This window comes from Hyaena hyaena, unplaced genomic scaffold, assembly GCF_003009895.1.
Source record: "Hyaena hyaena isolate Hyena2069 unplaced genomic scaffold, ASM300989v1 scaffold_335, whole genome shotgun sequence".
Lineage (NCBI taxonomy): Eukaryota > Metazoa > Chordata > Mammalia > Carnivora > Hyaenidae > Hyaena > Hyaena hyaena.
The window spans coordinates 169,647-187,003 of record NW_024080968.1 but is presented as its reverse complement, the minus strand read 5'-3'; the positions used below and the strand labels follow the sequence as shown (position 1 = coordinate 187,003).

At 54.0% G+C, this 17,357-nt stretch overlaps 2 protein-coding genes across 2 annotated transcripts; one reads left to right on the top strand and one right to left on the bottom strand.

The window, feature by feature from the left end:
- Window positions 1–124: 124 nt before the first annotated feature.
- On the top strand, window positions 125–11,723 carry ACOT8 (acyl-CoA thioesterase 8). Its single transcript, XM_039249381.1, has 6 exons — window positions 125–316; window positions 1,612–1,748; window positions 7,052–7,277; window positions 9,128–9,285; window positions 9,850–10,044; window positions 11,482–11,723. The coding sequence occupies exons 1-6, from the start codon at window positions 198–200 to the stop codon at window positions 11,598–11,600; spliced, it is 954 nt and encodes a 317-aa protein (XP_039105312.1). The 5' UTR covers window positions 125–197; the 3' UTR covers window positions 11,601–11,723.
- Window position 11,724: 1 nt separating this feature from the next.
- Window positions 11,725–17,226, bottom strand: SNX21 (sorting nexin family member 21). The gene is made up of 3 exons (XM_039249436.1): window positions 16,296–17,226; window positions 15,716–15,873; window positions 11,725–12,796 (listed from the first exon to the last, which is right to left on the bottom strand). Exons 1-3 carry the CDS (start codon window positions 17,224–17,226, stop codon window positions 12,122–12,124), a joined length of 1,764 nt encoding a protein of 587 aa, XP_039105367.1. The 3' UTR covers window positions 11,725–12,121.
- Between the last annotated feature and the right edge of the window lie 131 nt (window positions 17,227–17,357).

Genomic DNA, 17,357 nt, shown 5'->3' with positions numbered 1-17,357 from the left:
AATCGCTAGAGAAATATTGCCGCCCTCTCACGAAGACTGGCAGGAGCACCGGCCAATCATAACTTGGATCCCGCTTTTTCGGGGTACGCAAGGGAGTTCCGGTTGCTGGAGCAAGCTGCCGGAAGGAGGTGCGCGTTTAACGCAGGTCTCCGCGTGTCTGCCCCGCGCAGCGTTCTGGGCGGCAGCAAGTGAACCCCATGTCGTCCTCGCAGGCTCCAGAGGACCAGCAGGGCGGCGGCGATCCCCCCGGGGACCTCCGCAGCGTCCTGGTTACCAGCGTGCTCAACCTCGAGCCGCTAGACGAGGATCTGTTCAGGTAGCCGGCCGCATCTGGCCTGCATTCCCCCCCGTTGGGAAGGAGGCTTCTGATCTCCGACCGTCGCCACCGCGTTGCCCCCTCCTCACAGTCCCCCGGACGAGGATGGGGTCTGTGCGGGATGCAGTCTCTGCATCCAGCGATTGGGAGAGAACTTGTCCCTGAGAGATCTGGCTTCGCTGCCCCAGCTTCCTCCTCCGCACCAGGTCTGCGCAGCCCCATCCCTAGGATGTCCTAGCAATCTGGCAAATAAAGTGGTGGCCTGAGATCGCCATCTCAGCAGCCTCCCTTGAGGAGTCCTGTTCTCGGGGGAGCCAGCCCCCAAAGGGCGGTGACTCGTCCAAGTGCACGCAGCTGATCAGGTTTAAAACTTAGAAGCAGCTCCTTGTGTATTCGTGGTCCTTTTCCTCCTGGACCATACCTTGTCCCGTTCACCACTTGGAGTAGTCTAGTAGCTCATTAGTCCTTCTGAGGCCTGAGCCGGTTTCCTTCCCAAATTCTTTTCTGTAGCTAGGAATTTAATAATTTTGGCCTTCAAGGTTCCTACTGGCTTTTCAGAAGCCGTCTTTGGGGGTTAGCTTCTCTCCCTTACTTAAGAATTACAAAAAACTCCCCGGAGGGCTGCTTGGAATGCATTAAAAAAAAAAAACAAACCTGACGATGGGAAACTGGAATTTCACCTCTGGGGCTTCAGTTTCCTCATCTGTGCATTGAAGGGCTGTGCGTTGAAGGGCTTAGACTTGAACTCTGAGGACCCTTTGAGCTCTAAATCTAGTTCTTAGAAGAACTGGGCTGTCCCAAGTTAAGCGGTGTAAGTGGCAGGTTTTAATGCACTTTACCCCCAGCTCTTGGGGTTCATTTACAACCTTGAGAGGCTTCTGCCTTACCCTGGAATCAGCAGTGGAAGAAACACTGGACTTGGGGCCAGGTCAAGGGGGGCGGGGGGAGTGGTGGAGAAGATGCAGATACTGCTCAGGACTCGCAGCGTTTAAGTTGCGTGACCTTGCTCAAGTCACTTTCCCTCTCTGATCCCTGTTCTCTTTGTAAAGTAAGGAAATTGGTTCCTTGTCCTTCACCAAAGTCCGGAAGGGTTGGGCAGTCTTGAAGACCCTGAAGTTGTATGCTAGGTGCCGAGTAAGGGTATTTGCTTGGGAGAAGGGTCCATGGCTCTCATCAGATTCTCGAAAAGATCCCAGACCCCAATAAGGCTGAGAGATCCTGCCCTATAGGCTCAGAGATGGTCGCAGGATTTGGTCTGGTCCCCAAGTATTTTATGCTTTCCCCTCTCCCCACAGAGGAAGGCATTACTGGGTACCCACAACCCAGCGGCTGTTTGGGGGTCAGATCGTGGGCCAGGCTCTGGTGGCCGCAGCCAAGTCTGTGAGTGAAGACGTCCATGTACACTCTTTGCATTGCTACTTTGTACGCACAGGTAAACTTACCCCCCCTCCTTATCCCCAAGCCAACCCTGATGATCCATCAGCCACTTCTTCCTGGACTTGTGGGGGCTGACCTAGGAGAAAGAGGGAAGGAGGGGGAGGCGGAGGGAGGTCAGGCAGCGGGGGAGTGGGAGGGGGAGAGAGAGAGAATGTTCCTTGATTCTGCTCAGGGGAGCCTAGAGAGGAACAAGGCAGGGGGCAAGAAGAGTACTGGACGTCACATCTGCTGAGATTACTGAGTACCTGTTTTCTGGGGCGGAATGACATAAGACTTCGTTGCTTAACTGCTCCCTGCAGGTGCTCTGTTCTTCATTCTTTATACACCTTCTGGTGCCAAGTCCTGTACTGGATCCCCAGAGAGGGGCTGTCACCTCTGCTAGTTCAGCAGTAGGCAGCTTGGCATGGAGAAGAGAGCACCAGCCTGCAAATCAGGAGACCTTGGGTCTGGCCTCAGCTTTGCCACTACTTCGCCCAGTGATCTTGAATGAGGTTCCCACCCCCACCCCTACTCTCCCATCTCCCCTCCCACCCCGCCTCCCTGCCAGGCTTGGTTCTTCCCACCTGAAAAATGGAGAAGGGGTCGGGCCTAGTGAGATCTCTACGGCTGCTTACAGCTCTGGAATCCAGTAAAGCACGGAGAGTAATCCTTTAAAACCCATGCTTTCTTTTGAGAAATATAAAAATCTCACCTTCCCTCAATCCTAAGGCAGATGCCTGAAATTTGGAGTCCCCGTCTTCTGCACAGTCTCATCGGCTGTGACGAATTTATGGAGCTTTATAATACGTGATTTATATTAAGAAAACAATAGCAAGGCTTTCCCCTTCATTTTACAGATATAGTTATAACTTTTTTAAAAGCTTATTTATTTTTGAGAAAGAGCGCGCGCAAATGGGGTTAGGGGAGAGAGAGAGAGAGGGGTAGAAAGAGAATCCCAAGCAGGCTCTGCAGAGGTCAGTGGAGCCCGATGTGGGGCTCGAACTCGAGAACTGTGAGATCATGACCTGAGTCCAAATCAAGAGTCGGTTGGTCGCATAACCGTCTGAGCCACCCAGGCGCCCCACGGATAGAGTTATAAGAGTGTGTCCCTTTTTCCCCATACTACGTTCCCATGCTGCCGCTCACTTCCTGTTCTTGTGCAGCCTGTCCCTCCCTGAGGATCACTGCTGTAGAGGATCTGGATCCTTCTTGTGGGGTCAGCCCTCTCTTACCTTTATACTAGTCGGGAGCAGACGTGCTCTTCTTCAGCGGAGTTGCAGGCTCCAGAAGTGCTAGCTTTCCATCTTGTAATCCCTCGAGCCCAGGGAGACAGTTTTGTTTTGTTTTGTTTTGTGGCATTACCTGATCCCTCTGAATGGGCCTCCATCTCTTGTTGCTAAAGAAGTTTTGGTCTTTGTGAGTAAGTAAAGTATCCAGTGCAGGGCCTGGACTGTTGCTGGTTTTCCATAAACGAAAACTATCATTCTTTTTTGACGAGGAACTTACGGGAATAACTAAAATTTGCACGATACAGCGCATAGCTATGCACATTACCTTGTTCAGTCCTTACAAGGAACCAGGAGGGGTGGGCATTCCTGGTCCCTGGAAACGGGGACCAGATGAGGTTATGTAACCAGCTCCCACAGTGCTCAGAGAGGCAGAGCTGGGATTTAAATCCAAGCTCCACACTCTTTCCTCCTCCTTTGCTTTTCTCCTTGGCTCTTGGGAGGTAATTCCAAACCATGAGAGAGCTACCAGCTTCTGGGGGAAGGATCCTTTTCCTTGGAAAGTCTCCACCTAGGGAAAGCATGAAATGAGATGTGCCCATGCTATTGTTTTAAAATAATCATCAATTATTTGTGTCCCTACCTGCTTCTTGAAAGGCTGCAGGACAGCTTAAAATAATTGGTAGTGGGGCGCCTGTATGGCTCAGTCAGTTAAGCAGCCATCAGTGCAGAGCCTGCTTGGGATTCTTTTTCTCTCCCTCTCAATCTGCTCCTACCTCTCTCTTTCTCTCTCTCAAATAAATAAATAAGCATTCAAAAAGAAAAAAAAAAAATGGGGGCACCTGGGTGGCTCAGTCGGTTAAGTGTCTGACTTCGGCTCAGGTCATGATCACACAGTTCATGGGTTCGAGCCCTGCATCAGGCTCTGTGCTGACAGCTAGCTCAGAGCCTGGAGCCTGCTTCAGATTCTGTATCTCCCTCTTTCTCTGACCCTCTCCTGCTCATGCTCTCTCTCAAATAAATAAAAACATTTTAAAAAATTAAAAAAAAAAAGAAGTAGAAGTCAAGGGACAGGAGGCCAGTAACGATTTGGAAGAAATGATTGTGTCAAAAAAACTAGGCTAAGGCATATTGTTGCAGTTTGTTCTGATCTTCCTGGCAGCAGGAGAATTGGGAAGCTCTGTTACTAGTATGTGATGTGACCTCTTACTGGGTCCGATGATGATGTTTTGACATTTTAAAATTTTTTTTAAGTGGGGTTCACGCCCAGCACAGAGTTCATTGGGGTGCTTGAACTCAGGACCCTGAGATCAAAACCTGAGCTGAGATCAAGAGTCAGACACCTAACCAACTGAGCCACCCAGGCGCCCTCAGTATTTTTAACTAAAAGATGCTGGGGTGGGGTTATTGCCCTTGGCTATTTATCATATCAGTTCTTTGTCTGAAAACCCAGGAAAGTGGGGGCCTCGGTGGCTCAGTCGTCTGACTTTGGCTCAGGCCATGATCTCGCAGGGTATAGGTTCAAGCCTCACATCAGGCTCCGTGCTGACAGCTCAGAACCTGGAGACTGCTTCAGGTTTTGTGTTCCCCCGACCTTTCCCTGCTTGCTTGCGCACGCTCTCTCTCTCTCTCTCTTTTCCTCAAAAATAAACATTAAATTTTTTTTAACCCAAGAAAAAAATGACAGTTTAATTTTTTTTTTTTTTTTTTTAAGTATTTCTCTAGAGAGGTAGAAGAATGTAGGACAGAAGTCGTCTGACTCGGTATGGGTTTAGAGCTTGTGAATCCAGAGTCAAGTCATCACACATTAATCTGTAAAGGGCCAGATAAGAACCATTTTAGGTTTTGAGGCCCCTGGCTGGCTCAGTCTGTAGAGCATAGGACTCTTGACCTCAGGTTCATGAGTTCAACAACCCGTGTTGGGCTGGAGCCTACCTGAAAAAAATACTTTAGGTTTTGAGGGCAAAAGCAACAATAGATAATATGTAAACAAATGGGCTTGTCGGTATTTGAAAAATGTTAATGGTATCAGTTTCCTCACCTATTCAATGGGGATGGAACTTTGCATAGTTATTGTGAGGCCTGAATTCCTACTGTCACCTGCACCCAGCAGGCACCCCACAAGTGCTGGCTGCCTGCCTTCAGCATATTCCAGGGGCTTCTCTGTTCCAATAAAAATGTCCCAGAACAGGTCTGGAACTCATGGACACTGAAAGGTAAACCACAAAGTACTGCCTTCTAGCTGTAGCCTAAGGGTAGGATTAGGGCTTTTTTTTTTAATTTCTAGAGAGAGAGAGACACAGCATGAGCAGGGGAGGGTCAGAGAGAGGGAGTCACAGACTGAAACAGGCTTCAGGCTCTGAGCTGGCAGTCAGCACAGAGCCCGACGCGGGGCTCGAACCCACGAACCGCGAGATCATGACCTAAGCGAAAGTCGGACGCTTAACTGACTAAGCCACCCAGGCGCCCCGGGCTTTTTTTTTTTTTTTTTAAAGTTGGTTGGTAGGGACAAGGGAAAGGTGGGGTCCTTCCCAGTGCCTAAAGTCAGACTGCACATGTAGCTGTTTCCAGGATCTGGACTCTGACCTTGAGGACGCGTTCCCCCCACCCCCCCCAACTCCTGCATTGGCATCCCGCAGCCCTCCGAGCAGACCGGCTAGCTTCAGACGGTGGTGTCTGTTGCTGTTGAATGAGCCTCCAGTGCCCCACTGGCTCCCCGTTTGGACGACGGTGGAAGAAGCAATGATTCCTGAGACCTGCTTCTTTCATCTAAAAATTCAAAATCATCCCCAGGACGTCTCACTGCCAAGGTGTCAGAGCTCTCCAACCCGGGCCTGACTCAGACACTGAAGGACTTAAGGGACACCAAGGCGATCCTCCTAAACGGCCCCCCGCCCCTCCCCCCCCCCGACTGGCTTGCTGGGGGCTGATAGGCCTCACCCCAGGGCCAGGGGTTTCCATGCTCTGCTGGGGATGCAGACATCCAGAAGAGAAGGGCCAAGGGGACTGCTCTTTCCATTTAGGATGGAGTGACTGACTGACAGCAGGCTTCTTAGGGAAGGAATAGTCAGACAGGCAATGGCCAGACTGTCTATAAACACAGAATTCTGATCCACAGTTGGCAGCAAGCCGCACAGGCAGCCGACCTCCTGTCTACACGTCAGACTTGTAAGAAGTCAGACCACCATCTCCAGCAACCGGCCCAGGAAGCCCAGCCATAGCCCCTATAACGACCAGCCCCAAACAACCAAAACTTGATTAATTTTTGTCCCCAGTTCAACTTAGGACCAACCAGACAAAGCCAAATACGTGCACCAATTACATAGATGCCGTTTCTAGTTTGGCTCCTACAGATACCTTGTGCCAACAGCTTCCGATCGTGGCATGTAGTGTATCTTTATTGGCTATCATGCTTTCCCACTTCTCTGCCTGCTTTTGAGCTTCTGCCACACATAAGTGATGGTGCCTGACTCCCTTGCTATACTAACTTCTGAATAAATAGCCTTTTCAGCTTGTTCTTAAAAAAAAAAAAAAAAAAAAAGGCAGCAGGCCAGAGTTACTGACCTCTGATCTAGAAGAATAGTATTGGACTTGATCCCAGTCACAGATGAAGCAAGACAAAAGCTGGGATTATTTATTTTCTTTAGCAAACACTTAATAGAGCACTTACTATGTGCTAGATGTTCTAAACACTTTACAACTGTGGTTAATCTAATTATCATTAAAATACTGAGAGGTATAAGCGCTGAGGATCCCTATTTTACAGATGGGTAAAACGCTCAGAGGTTGGATGATTTTCCCAAGGCCACACAGCCAGTGGGTGGCAGGCCCAGGATTTGAACGCAGGGAATCTGGCCATGCCCTTGTTCTGTGCTGCAGAGAGAGAGAGAAGCTCCGCTTGTCCCAGAGCATCTGGGTGACAGGGTCTGGTATTGTCCCTGTATCCCCGGTCCCTGGGCTGGAGCGGGCCTCAGTCAATTGCTACAGAGCAGAAAAGGAATAGAGAACGAGTAGCAGAGGGACCTGCCCAGCCGTTAATGACCGGTCCCTTGGAGCTCCCTTGGGCTCACTGCATCCCTTGTGCCCGCTGCAGGGGACCCGAAGGTGCCTGTGCTCTACCAGGTGGAGCGGACGCGAACAGGGACAAGCTTCTCCGTGCGCTCTGTGAAGGCCGTGCAGCATGGCAAGCCCATCTTTATCTGCCAGGCCTCCTTCCAGCAGGCTCAGCCCAGCCCCGTGCAGCACCAGTTCTCCATGCCCGCGGTGCCCCCCCCGGAAGAGCTGCTTGACCACGAGGCCCTCATTGACCAGTATTTAAGGTGAGAGACCCGGAGGTTCCAGCGCGACTGCAGCTGTCACCTGTTGGTGGGTCGTGGGATCCATTTTAAAACTCTAGGGGGAAAAAAACCCAACCCTTTTATATGTATATGTGTGTCTATATGTACACATATATAGAAAGAGAGAGGGTGGGGGGCAGGGAAGAGGGACCAGGAAAGACAATATTGGGGCATATCGTGTAGTAAGGGTAAGAACCCTTTTGTGAAACTTCAGTTTCAGTCGTGTGTGTTGCGGTGTGTGTAGTAGGTGTGCGTGGGCAGGTGTGTTGGGTCACGATGTAAACGCAGAGCTTATTCAGCCGGTTCAGGCACTGTTGCTGCTTTACTGGTTGTTCACAGACTGAAATACTTTTCTAATTACTTGGTGAGTCCCTCCCCGGTCCCTGAGCGATCCCTTTCCTCCTCTGGGGTCACTTGTAATCCAGCAGCCTAGGAGTTCATGCCAGGCAGGGGTGATGGTCCCCGCTGCCTTTGCCTTCATGTGGGTTAAATATTTTGAATATCGCCTGGTAAAATAGGTTTCTTCCTCGGATCGCAGCTAATAACGTTGGAGAAGTGCTGCGGCCGGGGAGAGGGCTCTGGGTCTGGACACGGGACAGAGACAACGGATTCTGGCCAGGTCTGTGCCTCTGTTAGCGCTCGCCTGCTATGTGACTTTGCCCGACTCCCCAGCCTCTCAGAGCCCTGCTTCTTCATGCGGAAAATGGGAATGGCCATGTTTGTCGTGGGTACTTCACAGTTGTGTAACAAGCGGAGCTCCCGTGTCCTGTGCAGTATGCGGGGATGGGTACTGATGGCATGGATGTGGGTTTGCTCTTTTGGTAAAGGCCTGGGTTCAAATCTAGACTCTCTGCTAGCTGTGTGAGTTTGGGCAAATTGCTTTCCCACTCTGAGCCGGTGCCCACGGTTAGGAAATGGTGCTAATCATAATTCCTCCCTCATAAAGCTGCTGTGAGGATTAAGTGAGGTAAGAGAGACGATAAGGTACTGGGTGAATGCCCCATAAATTGTTGTACCACTACTGACAGAGGAATAAGCAGAGAGCCTGGTCTGCCATCAGAGCTCAAAAATGTTTGCTGAAATAAATGGAGGACATTGTTCTTAAAGGTCCGTAAATCTAGAGCTGTGCAGTCCAACAGGGAAGCCACTAGCCACACGTGGCTGGCGGCTACTGTGGTGGAGAGTGGACGTACAGAATATTCTATCGTCACAGGAGGTCTGTGGGAGGGTGGCTGGGGCGGGGAGGGGAGGAAATACTGGTGAAGAGCACCGGGGCTGGTTGTTAACTGTGGCCAAGGGGCTTCCCTAGAAATGGGCTCCACCCCTGTGGGGACACAGTGTTCCCACTTGCTTAGGGCAACTCAGTCCAAGTTGTGCAGCCTGTTTCTGGAAGTTGAGAATAGTGAAGTGGTTAAGAGCACGAGCCACGCTGCCTGGGCCCAGACCCTGCCTTCTCCACTTGCTGAGCAATTTACTTGGACTCTCAGAGCTTAATGCCTTTATCGGGTGCGGGTGATAATAAATAGCATCGTCTCATAGGGTTGTGAAAAGTTAGCGTACACGAGATGCTTAGAATGGCACCTGTTATGGGGTGCACCTTGCTACTCCGATAGCTACTATCATCATCTACCTTTTGCAGATGGGAAGATAGGCTCACAGAGGTTACTAACTTGCCAAAGTCACATGGCTCATAAGTGGCAAAGGATTCAGACACTATCCTTTTCTGCCTGCCAGAGAGGAGGGAAGCTGTGGGGAAAAGTCGAGTCCCCGTGGAGGACTGAGGGGGGTCAGAGGCAGCTCAGAAAGGCTCCCCCTTTCCCCTTTACTTTCAGGGACCCCAACCTCCAAGAGAAATACCGGGTGGGACTGAACCGAATTGCTGCCAAGGAGGTGCCCATTGAGATCAGGCTGGTAAACCCGCCTACCCTGAGCCAGCTGCAGAGCATGGAGCCCAAACAGATGTTCTGGGTGCGAGCCCGGGGCCATATTGGTAAGAGGACCCTGATGAGTGGAAGAAAACACTCTCTGGGGCTCTAGGCCTGCGCCTCATATGCCCTGTATGGTGCTGGGCATGTTACTTCCCCCTCTCTGGGCCTGTTTCCTTGTCAGCCTGATGGGGAAGCTGCCTTAGCTTCTCACCAGGACCCTCTCAGTCGCTTGTATGGGGGGAAGGGGAGGGGGCTATAATAATCCTAATGTTGGCCCTTTCTGGGGACGGCTAGGCACCTGGCTGAGATTCTTCTCCAGGACCTCTGCTAACTATATGGTGCCTCTGTGCAGGCTGGAAGAAGATGCCCCTTACAGGACCCAGCAAGGGAGACTTGGGGCGTGAAGACTGGATTTCAGTCTTCACTCACCCCTGTTCTCTGCCCATCCCTACTGCCTTTGTCACCTGTCTCTCTCTGTCACACACACACACACACCCTTTAGGCCAGGTGCCCTGATGCAGTGAACAGTCTACACATCTGTGCATGGCAGCCCCTCTCTGCCGCCTGCCTCCCTGCAGATCCTGAGCTGTAAAGCCCAGGGCTGATGGGGCTGGAACGCGTTGCAGGGGAGGGCGACATGAAGATGCACTGCTGCGTGGCTGCCTACATCTCGGACTATGCCTTCCTGGGCACAGCACTGCTGCCCCATCAGTGGCGGCATACGGTGCACCTCATGGTCTCTTTGGACCATTCCATGTGGTTCCACAACCCCTTCCGAGCCGACCACTGGATGCTCTATGAATGCGAGAGCCCCTGGGCTGGTGAGTATGGGGCCACTGGGACGAGGGTGCTGATGGTGGGGGGTAGGAAGCCTGCTTTCTTGGGTGATGCTGCCCCCCCCCATCCTGTGGGGCACTGCACATGTCACTTCCTCTCCTGCCCCCTCTAGGCTCTGGCATTCTTCTCTTCAAAATGACAGGGTGAGGCTTGAGACGGGACACCCACTCAGCTTAGTGTCTGTAATAGGCAGGGAGTGCTAGGGACCCGGTCCTAGTCCAGAACCACTTCAGATTCTCCGTGTGATCTGGGGCAAGTCCCAGCTCCTCTCTGAGCCTCAGTTTCCCCGTCTAAACCAATAGGGTCACACGAGAGCAGTGGGATCTGAACCCGGTGGCCCATCAGACTGCCACTTGGGGGAGCTTTTTCAAAATAGGTTCTCAGATTCTTCCCCCAGGATTCTGACTCAGCAGGTCTTGGATAAAATTCAGGAAACTATTTTTAAGAAGGTCCCTGAGTGATAGTGCTTATTAGCCAACCTGGCTGGGGGTCAGGGCCCTCAGTAGTCTCTAAGGGCTCCACGACCTGGACACTCGTAGTGTGCAGAGAAGCCCAGACTCGCGCCATCAAGTGCCTGGTCTCAGAGCCCTGGGCTCCTTTCCAGGAACTGCTTTCCAAATGAAGAAAAGCCTTGCTTTGTAAAACAGGGACAAAACTTAAGGGATTCTATATTCAGGGAAGGGGGTATTCTTCAGTACCAATAGGATCACAACACTGGATCAACAGCCTTGTCAGGATGCTTGGGTTCGGGTTTGGCCAGCTCCTTGTGGCGGAGTTCCTGAGTCTCCTGGGACTTTACTGTCTTCATCTGGAAGATGGGTTGAGGCCTGTTTCACTTGGCTACTATGAGCTACTTGGCTACTATGAGCTCACTACTGTGAGCTCTACACTGCATAAGGGAGACCGGCAGCGAACCTTCCACCTCAGGCCCAGGGCTAGCATGGGAATCTCCAGGGAAGGAGGGGTGGCCAGACCCAATGGTCCCAGGCCCTCCCCGCACCCCCTTCTTCCTGCTAGCGGGGCAGGGGCAGCGTGGGAGTGTTTTTTCATGAATCACCACCCTGGAGGACCAGGTTTCATTTATTAGAAAGGGAAGTTGCAGGTTTCCTACCACAAGCGGCCAGGGCGGGTGGCTCTATCTGCCCAGCCAGGCTACTGACCAAGACTGCCCTCAGCACTCCTCCCCCATGATTTTTTTGAGGAAGCCAGTGGATGTGTGAAAGTGCTTCTAAACTGTCGAGTGGGGTTCCCACAGGAGTTACCCCCAGGGTTATAAAGGGGCACCTTGAGGTTGGAAGAGGCCACAACACTCGGTGCGCCCTTGTATGGGGCGGTCACAGACCAGTGGCACCTTTTGCAAGAAGCACATTACGCTGGGCTGTGAAGGAGTGAGAAGGTCATTCTCACCTTCTCACCCACAGGTGGCTCCCGGGGGCTGGTCGAAGGGCGGCTGTGGCGTCGGGACGGCGTCCTGGCTGTGTCCTGTGCTCAGGAGGGCGTGATCCGAGTGAAGCCCTTGGCCTCAGAGAGCAAGCTGTAGCCACAGGTACCAGCTTGACCTGAGGCTTCAGGGATCGCCCTTCTCCCCCAAACTCCTGAGGCAGGAATTACAGTCAAGGGCTGGGCCTGCTGTCCCCAAACCCAATAAAGAGACTAATAACCACTGGAGCTGCTGGCCTTTAATTCCCCTGGGCCAGGCCGCAGCCCCGCTCCAGCGCTCAGCTCCAGGACTCCAGAGGCAGGGTCCCTGGCCCTCTGGCCGAGGAAGAGGGGACACGGACCTACCCTGGGGCATTGTTCCCAGGCATTCATAAGCTGTAGAGGCTGCTTCCATCTGGCTTCCTCCCTGCACCATCCCAGGGCAACCCGGGTCGAAGCTTGTCCTGAGCCCAGCTGATGGAAGGAACATACTACCTTGGTTTGCTACAGATTCTCTGTAGGATGTCCGGGGGGGTTCCCAGCACCCCCTGCAGCTGCCCAGCTGCTCTCCATGTCCTCATTGCCCCCCCCCACCCCCCCACCCATCCTGGGGCAGTGCCTCTCCCCACAGCGGCAGTAAGTCTAGTCCAGTACCTCCTTGATGAGCAATTCTTTGAGACTGGGGGGTGGCGTGGGGGTCAGGCCTGCTTCCTGCAGGGCCTGGAGGCGGGCCTCTGATTGGCGTTTGTCCAGGCCCAGGCGCCAGGAGAGCCGCACGTGGGCCTCCAGAAAGGGGGCCAGCAGGGGGTGCGGGTTCTTGTCCCCCAGCAGTTGCAAGGCTCTCTCACAGCACGCCCGGGCCTCCCCAGGGTCCTCCAGCTCCTGATGGCACACGGCCAGCCCAGCCAGGGTCAGCAGAGGGCGGTCGGGGCCCGAGGGGGTGCCTAGCTGGGTCTGCAGCTGCCAGGCGTTGGCCCAGAGCGCCAGAGCCTCGCGATAGAGGCCAGTGCAGGTGAGGCCCTGGGCCCGCCGCAGCTCGGGCAGCACGAAGAAGTCCTGCAGGTCCGGGGCGTGGCGCAGCTCGGGCATGGCCTGCAGGTGGCTCAGAAACTGCTCGAAGGCCCGGCTGCGGCGGGCAATGGTCTCCGCGGTAAAGTTCCGGCGCAGGCGCTTCCGGGGGAAGGAGATGGCGGCCATGGGGCCCCGGAACTGCCGCTGCAGGTTTCGGTGCAACCGTTCAAAGTCTGAGTAGCGGCGAGAGATCTGGGCCGGCTGACGGTCAGGTGGCCCTGGACCCATCACGGCGAGGGTGTAGAGCTGCGGGGAGGGTGGGGTCAGGACAGGTGTGAGTTGTCCATGCGCCCCTCCCCTTCCCGCACCCACGCTTGAAGCTCTGTCCCCCCCCCCACCTCTTCCCTTCGTCCCTGAGACTGGGCCCAGGAGGGTGGGAGCTGCTGGGGCAGCAGCTAGGGAGCGCAGTCCCATCTTACCTGAGGCTCGTCTGAAATGACCCAGGCCCAAGGCAGCAGGGGGAGAGAAAGACAGAGATGAGCTTCAGTGCCTGGAGCCGCCACCCCTCAGGTCCCCTCCAGGGACCACTCCCTTCCCAGAGGGTAGTTAGCTCTTCTGACAGCCCCTCTGGGAAACCAGTGGTGTGCTGAAACCCAGGCGGATTTCTTGAGTCTCGGAATCAACCTTCAGGACCAGCCTGGACGCGGAACCCCCACTTCCTCAGCCAGGTGGTTCCAACCTAGCAGAGAGGCCTTCAGAGAGACCCCAGTAGTCATCCTTGTGAAAAGGGCACTGGGCACCGCCCGAACACCTGGTCAGTGACTCCCCTCGCGGTGTGTATCCTCAGGCAAGGCAGTGCTCCCTCTTGGGTCCACTTTCCTCTCCAGTGAACGAAGCACTGGCCCAGGTCATGTCTACCCACATGTGGGATGTGTATAAATAAATGTTGGTCCTGGGATTCTTGGTGGTATGTGCTGGTGTAAATAACGCTGAATCAGAGACAGGAGGCGACTCCCCTAATTCTCTTTGAGTCCTGACTACAGATCAAGAGGCTCAGTTTGATTTTTAGAATGCACTTCTCCAACACCTCTCATCTCCACTTTGACAAGAGCACTTAGAAAGCAAATCTCCGGGCAGGGCCTTCAGGCAATAGCGTTTGTGCAGGGGTTAAGGACACGGTGTCATTTTCACTGATTTTCTTGTATTAATTTTTATGACAAACAAGCATTTCCACATACACTGGCACTTTAAAATCTTTCGAACTTCTTGAAGACGAAAAACGGGTTCACTTAAAAATGTTAAGCAAGGAATGGTACAAAGTAGCATGTAGGCAGGACGAGAATGGTGAAGGTGGTTCTGGAAGGGCCAGTGGCTGAGAAACATGGGGCAGGATGACCGTGAAGCTGAGAACCTGAACTCGGATTAATCTCATAATGCTGAGCCACCAGATTTAAAAAGGGGGATTAGTGAGCATTAGGTGTTGAAGGTACACCAAAACCAAACCCACACTTTTTTTTTTTGCTTATTTTATACTTCTCTTGAAGAGTCAGTGTACGGTAATATTTTAAAGGATTAAGTTTAACCTTAAAGAAATTTATTTTATTCTCCTTCAACTCTGCCTTCCCAAACCCTATTGGCTGCAAAATCTTTTTTTTTTTTTTTTTAAAGGAACGATTATTAACATTCCTGGAAGCCAATTGTCTGCAGAATACGTTTCAGGAAGCATTGGTCTAAAATGACCCCTGGTATTTATCTAGCTTTTGCTTTTAGGTTTTTTTTGGTAAAAAGAAAACATTTTATATCCATTATCTCATCTGACTTTTGTAATGTCCAGCCAAGGTAGGTAATAATGATAGTAGCTCCATTAACCGAGCACCTATTCCATGCCACGTGCTGAGCTGAGCACTTAACTAAGGAGCACGGGAAGTTTGACAGCCGAGGAAGCAGGCGCCACGAGGAGCAAAGGGCTCGAATGCTTCCCCTGAGTCTCACAGCTGGTAAATGGTCCAGCGGGGATTGAAACCCAGGCCAGTCTAATTCCACAATCTGTGCTTCTAACTCCCAGAAGTTAAATCAGGACAGAGACAGAGAAGGTCCACTGTCCCCCCCACCCCATACTCTCCTGCTGCCCAGATGCTACTCAGTGGTCCCCTTCCTGTGCGTGACGCCTGGCTGGGACTTTTGCCATTTAAGACTAATCATGAGAGTCATCCCTGCCCAAACTGGAGCAGGCACCCCATGGGTGTGGCCCCTGTTTACTAACAGCAGCGAGAGGAATGGAGAGGCCCAGATGTGGGCCAGTGCTCCAGGCCCCATTCCTGCTGAGTCAGAAATGGAGGAGGGAGGCGAAGATGAGGGAAGTCGGAGGCAGGGAGCTGCCACTGCCTGGACTGGCCAGGTTGAGCTGGGGCTCAGGACCCGGCAGACCTCATTCTCCGGGCAGTTTCTCCTTTTCCTGGCAAGCAAAACAGACTCCAAGGCCTTCCCTACATTGCTCTTCATCCCAACCACACCCACCCCCTAAATCTAGCCCTCAGAACAGGATCGTTATGTACAGTGTGGGTGCCTGAGAACGGGGTTGTAAGGATGCCACAACAGGCCCTACCTAGATGCCAGGCATTTTCAATCCAAGGTTAAGTCATAATAATAGAGCTGCCACTTTATCCAGCACTTCATAATGCCAGGCTCGCTAAGGGCTTTCTGTGCACTGTCTCATTTAATTTCTGCAACAGTCCTCTGCATTATTCCCACCGCTCAGATGAGAAAATAGGCTCATCAAGGTCAAACAGCTGATAAGAAGTGGGATTTGAATCAAGAGCTGGATCCAAAAACCCATTTTTTTAACCACTAACCAATGCAACTTGGGTTTCAGGTCTGACCCAGATAATATTCTTCCTTGTATGTCTTGTATTTTGCTACAGTTTGCAAAACTGAGGGCTGGGGGTGGGGGTGGGGAGCACACACACACACTAGTTCTCTTAGGCTTAAAACCAGGATGAGGGGCAGGTCCATAATCCCTCAGAGAAGCTAAACCATGTATTTGCCTGAGGACTTGATCAAGTTATAGCTCCTTTCTGGCCTCAGTTTTCCCATCCCTAAAATGGAGTGATCTTTTGGAACTACACAGCCAGACTGCCCCCTCAGGAAGCTGGAGTCTTCCCTACTTTCTCTTAGCCAGAGTTCTAGACTCACAGCCCCTGCAGGGGTTCCTGGACCCTCACTCACCACGTACTTGGAGGGCGGGTCCTTGACCACGTTGGCGCTGGTCACCTCGAAGAGCAAACGCTGGGGAACCAGGGTATTCCGGGACTTCTTCCAGAAATCCTGCAACTGCCTTGTGAGGGGCTGGCTGCCTCGCTGCCCATCAGGTGGGGGGCTTCGTTCTGCATGAGCACACGACCAGTTACATCAGTGGGCCTGGGGCTAAGGCTGCCAGAAAGGGCATGCGGTGACCTCACTCACCCTCCCAACAGGTAAGGCAGGCTTTATTTCCATTTGACGTGAATGTAAACCCAAAGCCAGAGAGGGGTCTGGGGCCACACACCGTGCCTAGCAGAGCAGACAGCGGCCTCTACATAGTTCCACCCCGCAAACATCGTGAGCACATTGTTCCGATTTGTATCCCGGACCCTGTACACTGAATGCCCGCAGCAACCCCGAGATGGGAATGAATTCCCCCACTTGGCACGAGGGAAAACTTGGCTCAGAGAGGTGTTGTGCCTCTCTCAAGGTCACACAGCCAAGAGGTGGCTGGGGTGGAGGCCTAACGGAGCCCCAGGTCCCGCCTCTGTCCTCGGGAACTCGCCTGCATCCTCTCCCGACGCCCCGTCCCCGGCGGGCAGCGGGTCGGGGCCAGCCTCTCCGTCGTCCTCGTCGTCGTCGTCCTCTTCGTCCTCGGCGCTCGTGAAGCTGAGGGTGCCGCTGAGGCGGGAGGACAGGCCCTCGGCGTCGTCGTCCTCCAGCTCCGAGCTCTCCGGGAACTGCTCGGCCTCCGGGCCGCCCGCCGCCTCCCCCGGGCTGTCGCCGGCCAGGGCGTGCCGCAGCCGGTGCAGGAGCCGCGAGGCCATGGCACCCTGGGGGGAGCGCGCGGCGCCGGGGCCGGGGCCGGGGCCGGGGCCGGGGTGGGAGGGAGACGGCCCCCGCCTCCCCGCGCGAGCAGGGGCGGGGCCCAGGCAGGGGAAGGAGGGGCGCCGCGGAGGCCCCGCCCCCGCCCGCTGGGGGTCCTGCGGATCCCGGGCGTCGCCTGGCGTCGCTCCCCCCTCGCTCACGCAGCTTAGGGCCGCGCTCTTCCCGGCAGAGGCTGGGGCCCTCCCCTCGGCTCTTTGGCGCCCCGGCGCGTCTCTCCCTCCTGCGCCCCGCGGTGCCCTCGGCGGCGCGCGGTCCCCCGGGGTCCGAGCGCAGTCCCGGCCGCTTACCGAGGCCGGCCGGGCTTCGCCGGGCCCGGGCAGCTCCGAGCGCCGCTTCCTGCTGCCGCCCCGCCCCCGGCCCCGCCCGCTCCCCGGAGCCTCCCGGGAATCCCGGGCCTTTCGCTCCGGGAGGGACTTGGGAATCCTGGGTAGGCCTGGGCGGACCCGAGCCGGCCGCGGGATCCTGCCCGCTCTGCGGGGGCTCCCGTCCTCAGTGAAACCCCCCGCTCGTCCCGAAGATCCACTCGGTCCCGGGTGGCCCCGATCTATCCCTGTCTCCACCCAGCACTCTAACTTTCCAAAGTCATTATGCCACCGTTGGAAGCCCATCTCTCCCGTGAAAACACTGAGGCCAAGAGAAGACACGCGATCTGAGTTGGAATCTGGCCTCGACGAGCCTAGGTTTTCTCCTATGTGAAACAAGAACAGCTAAAACTAGTACTGATTTTTCAGTCTTTGTA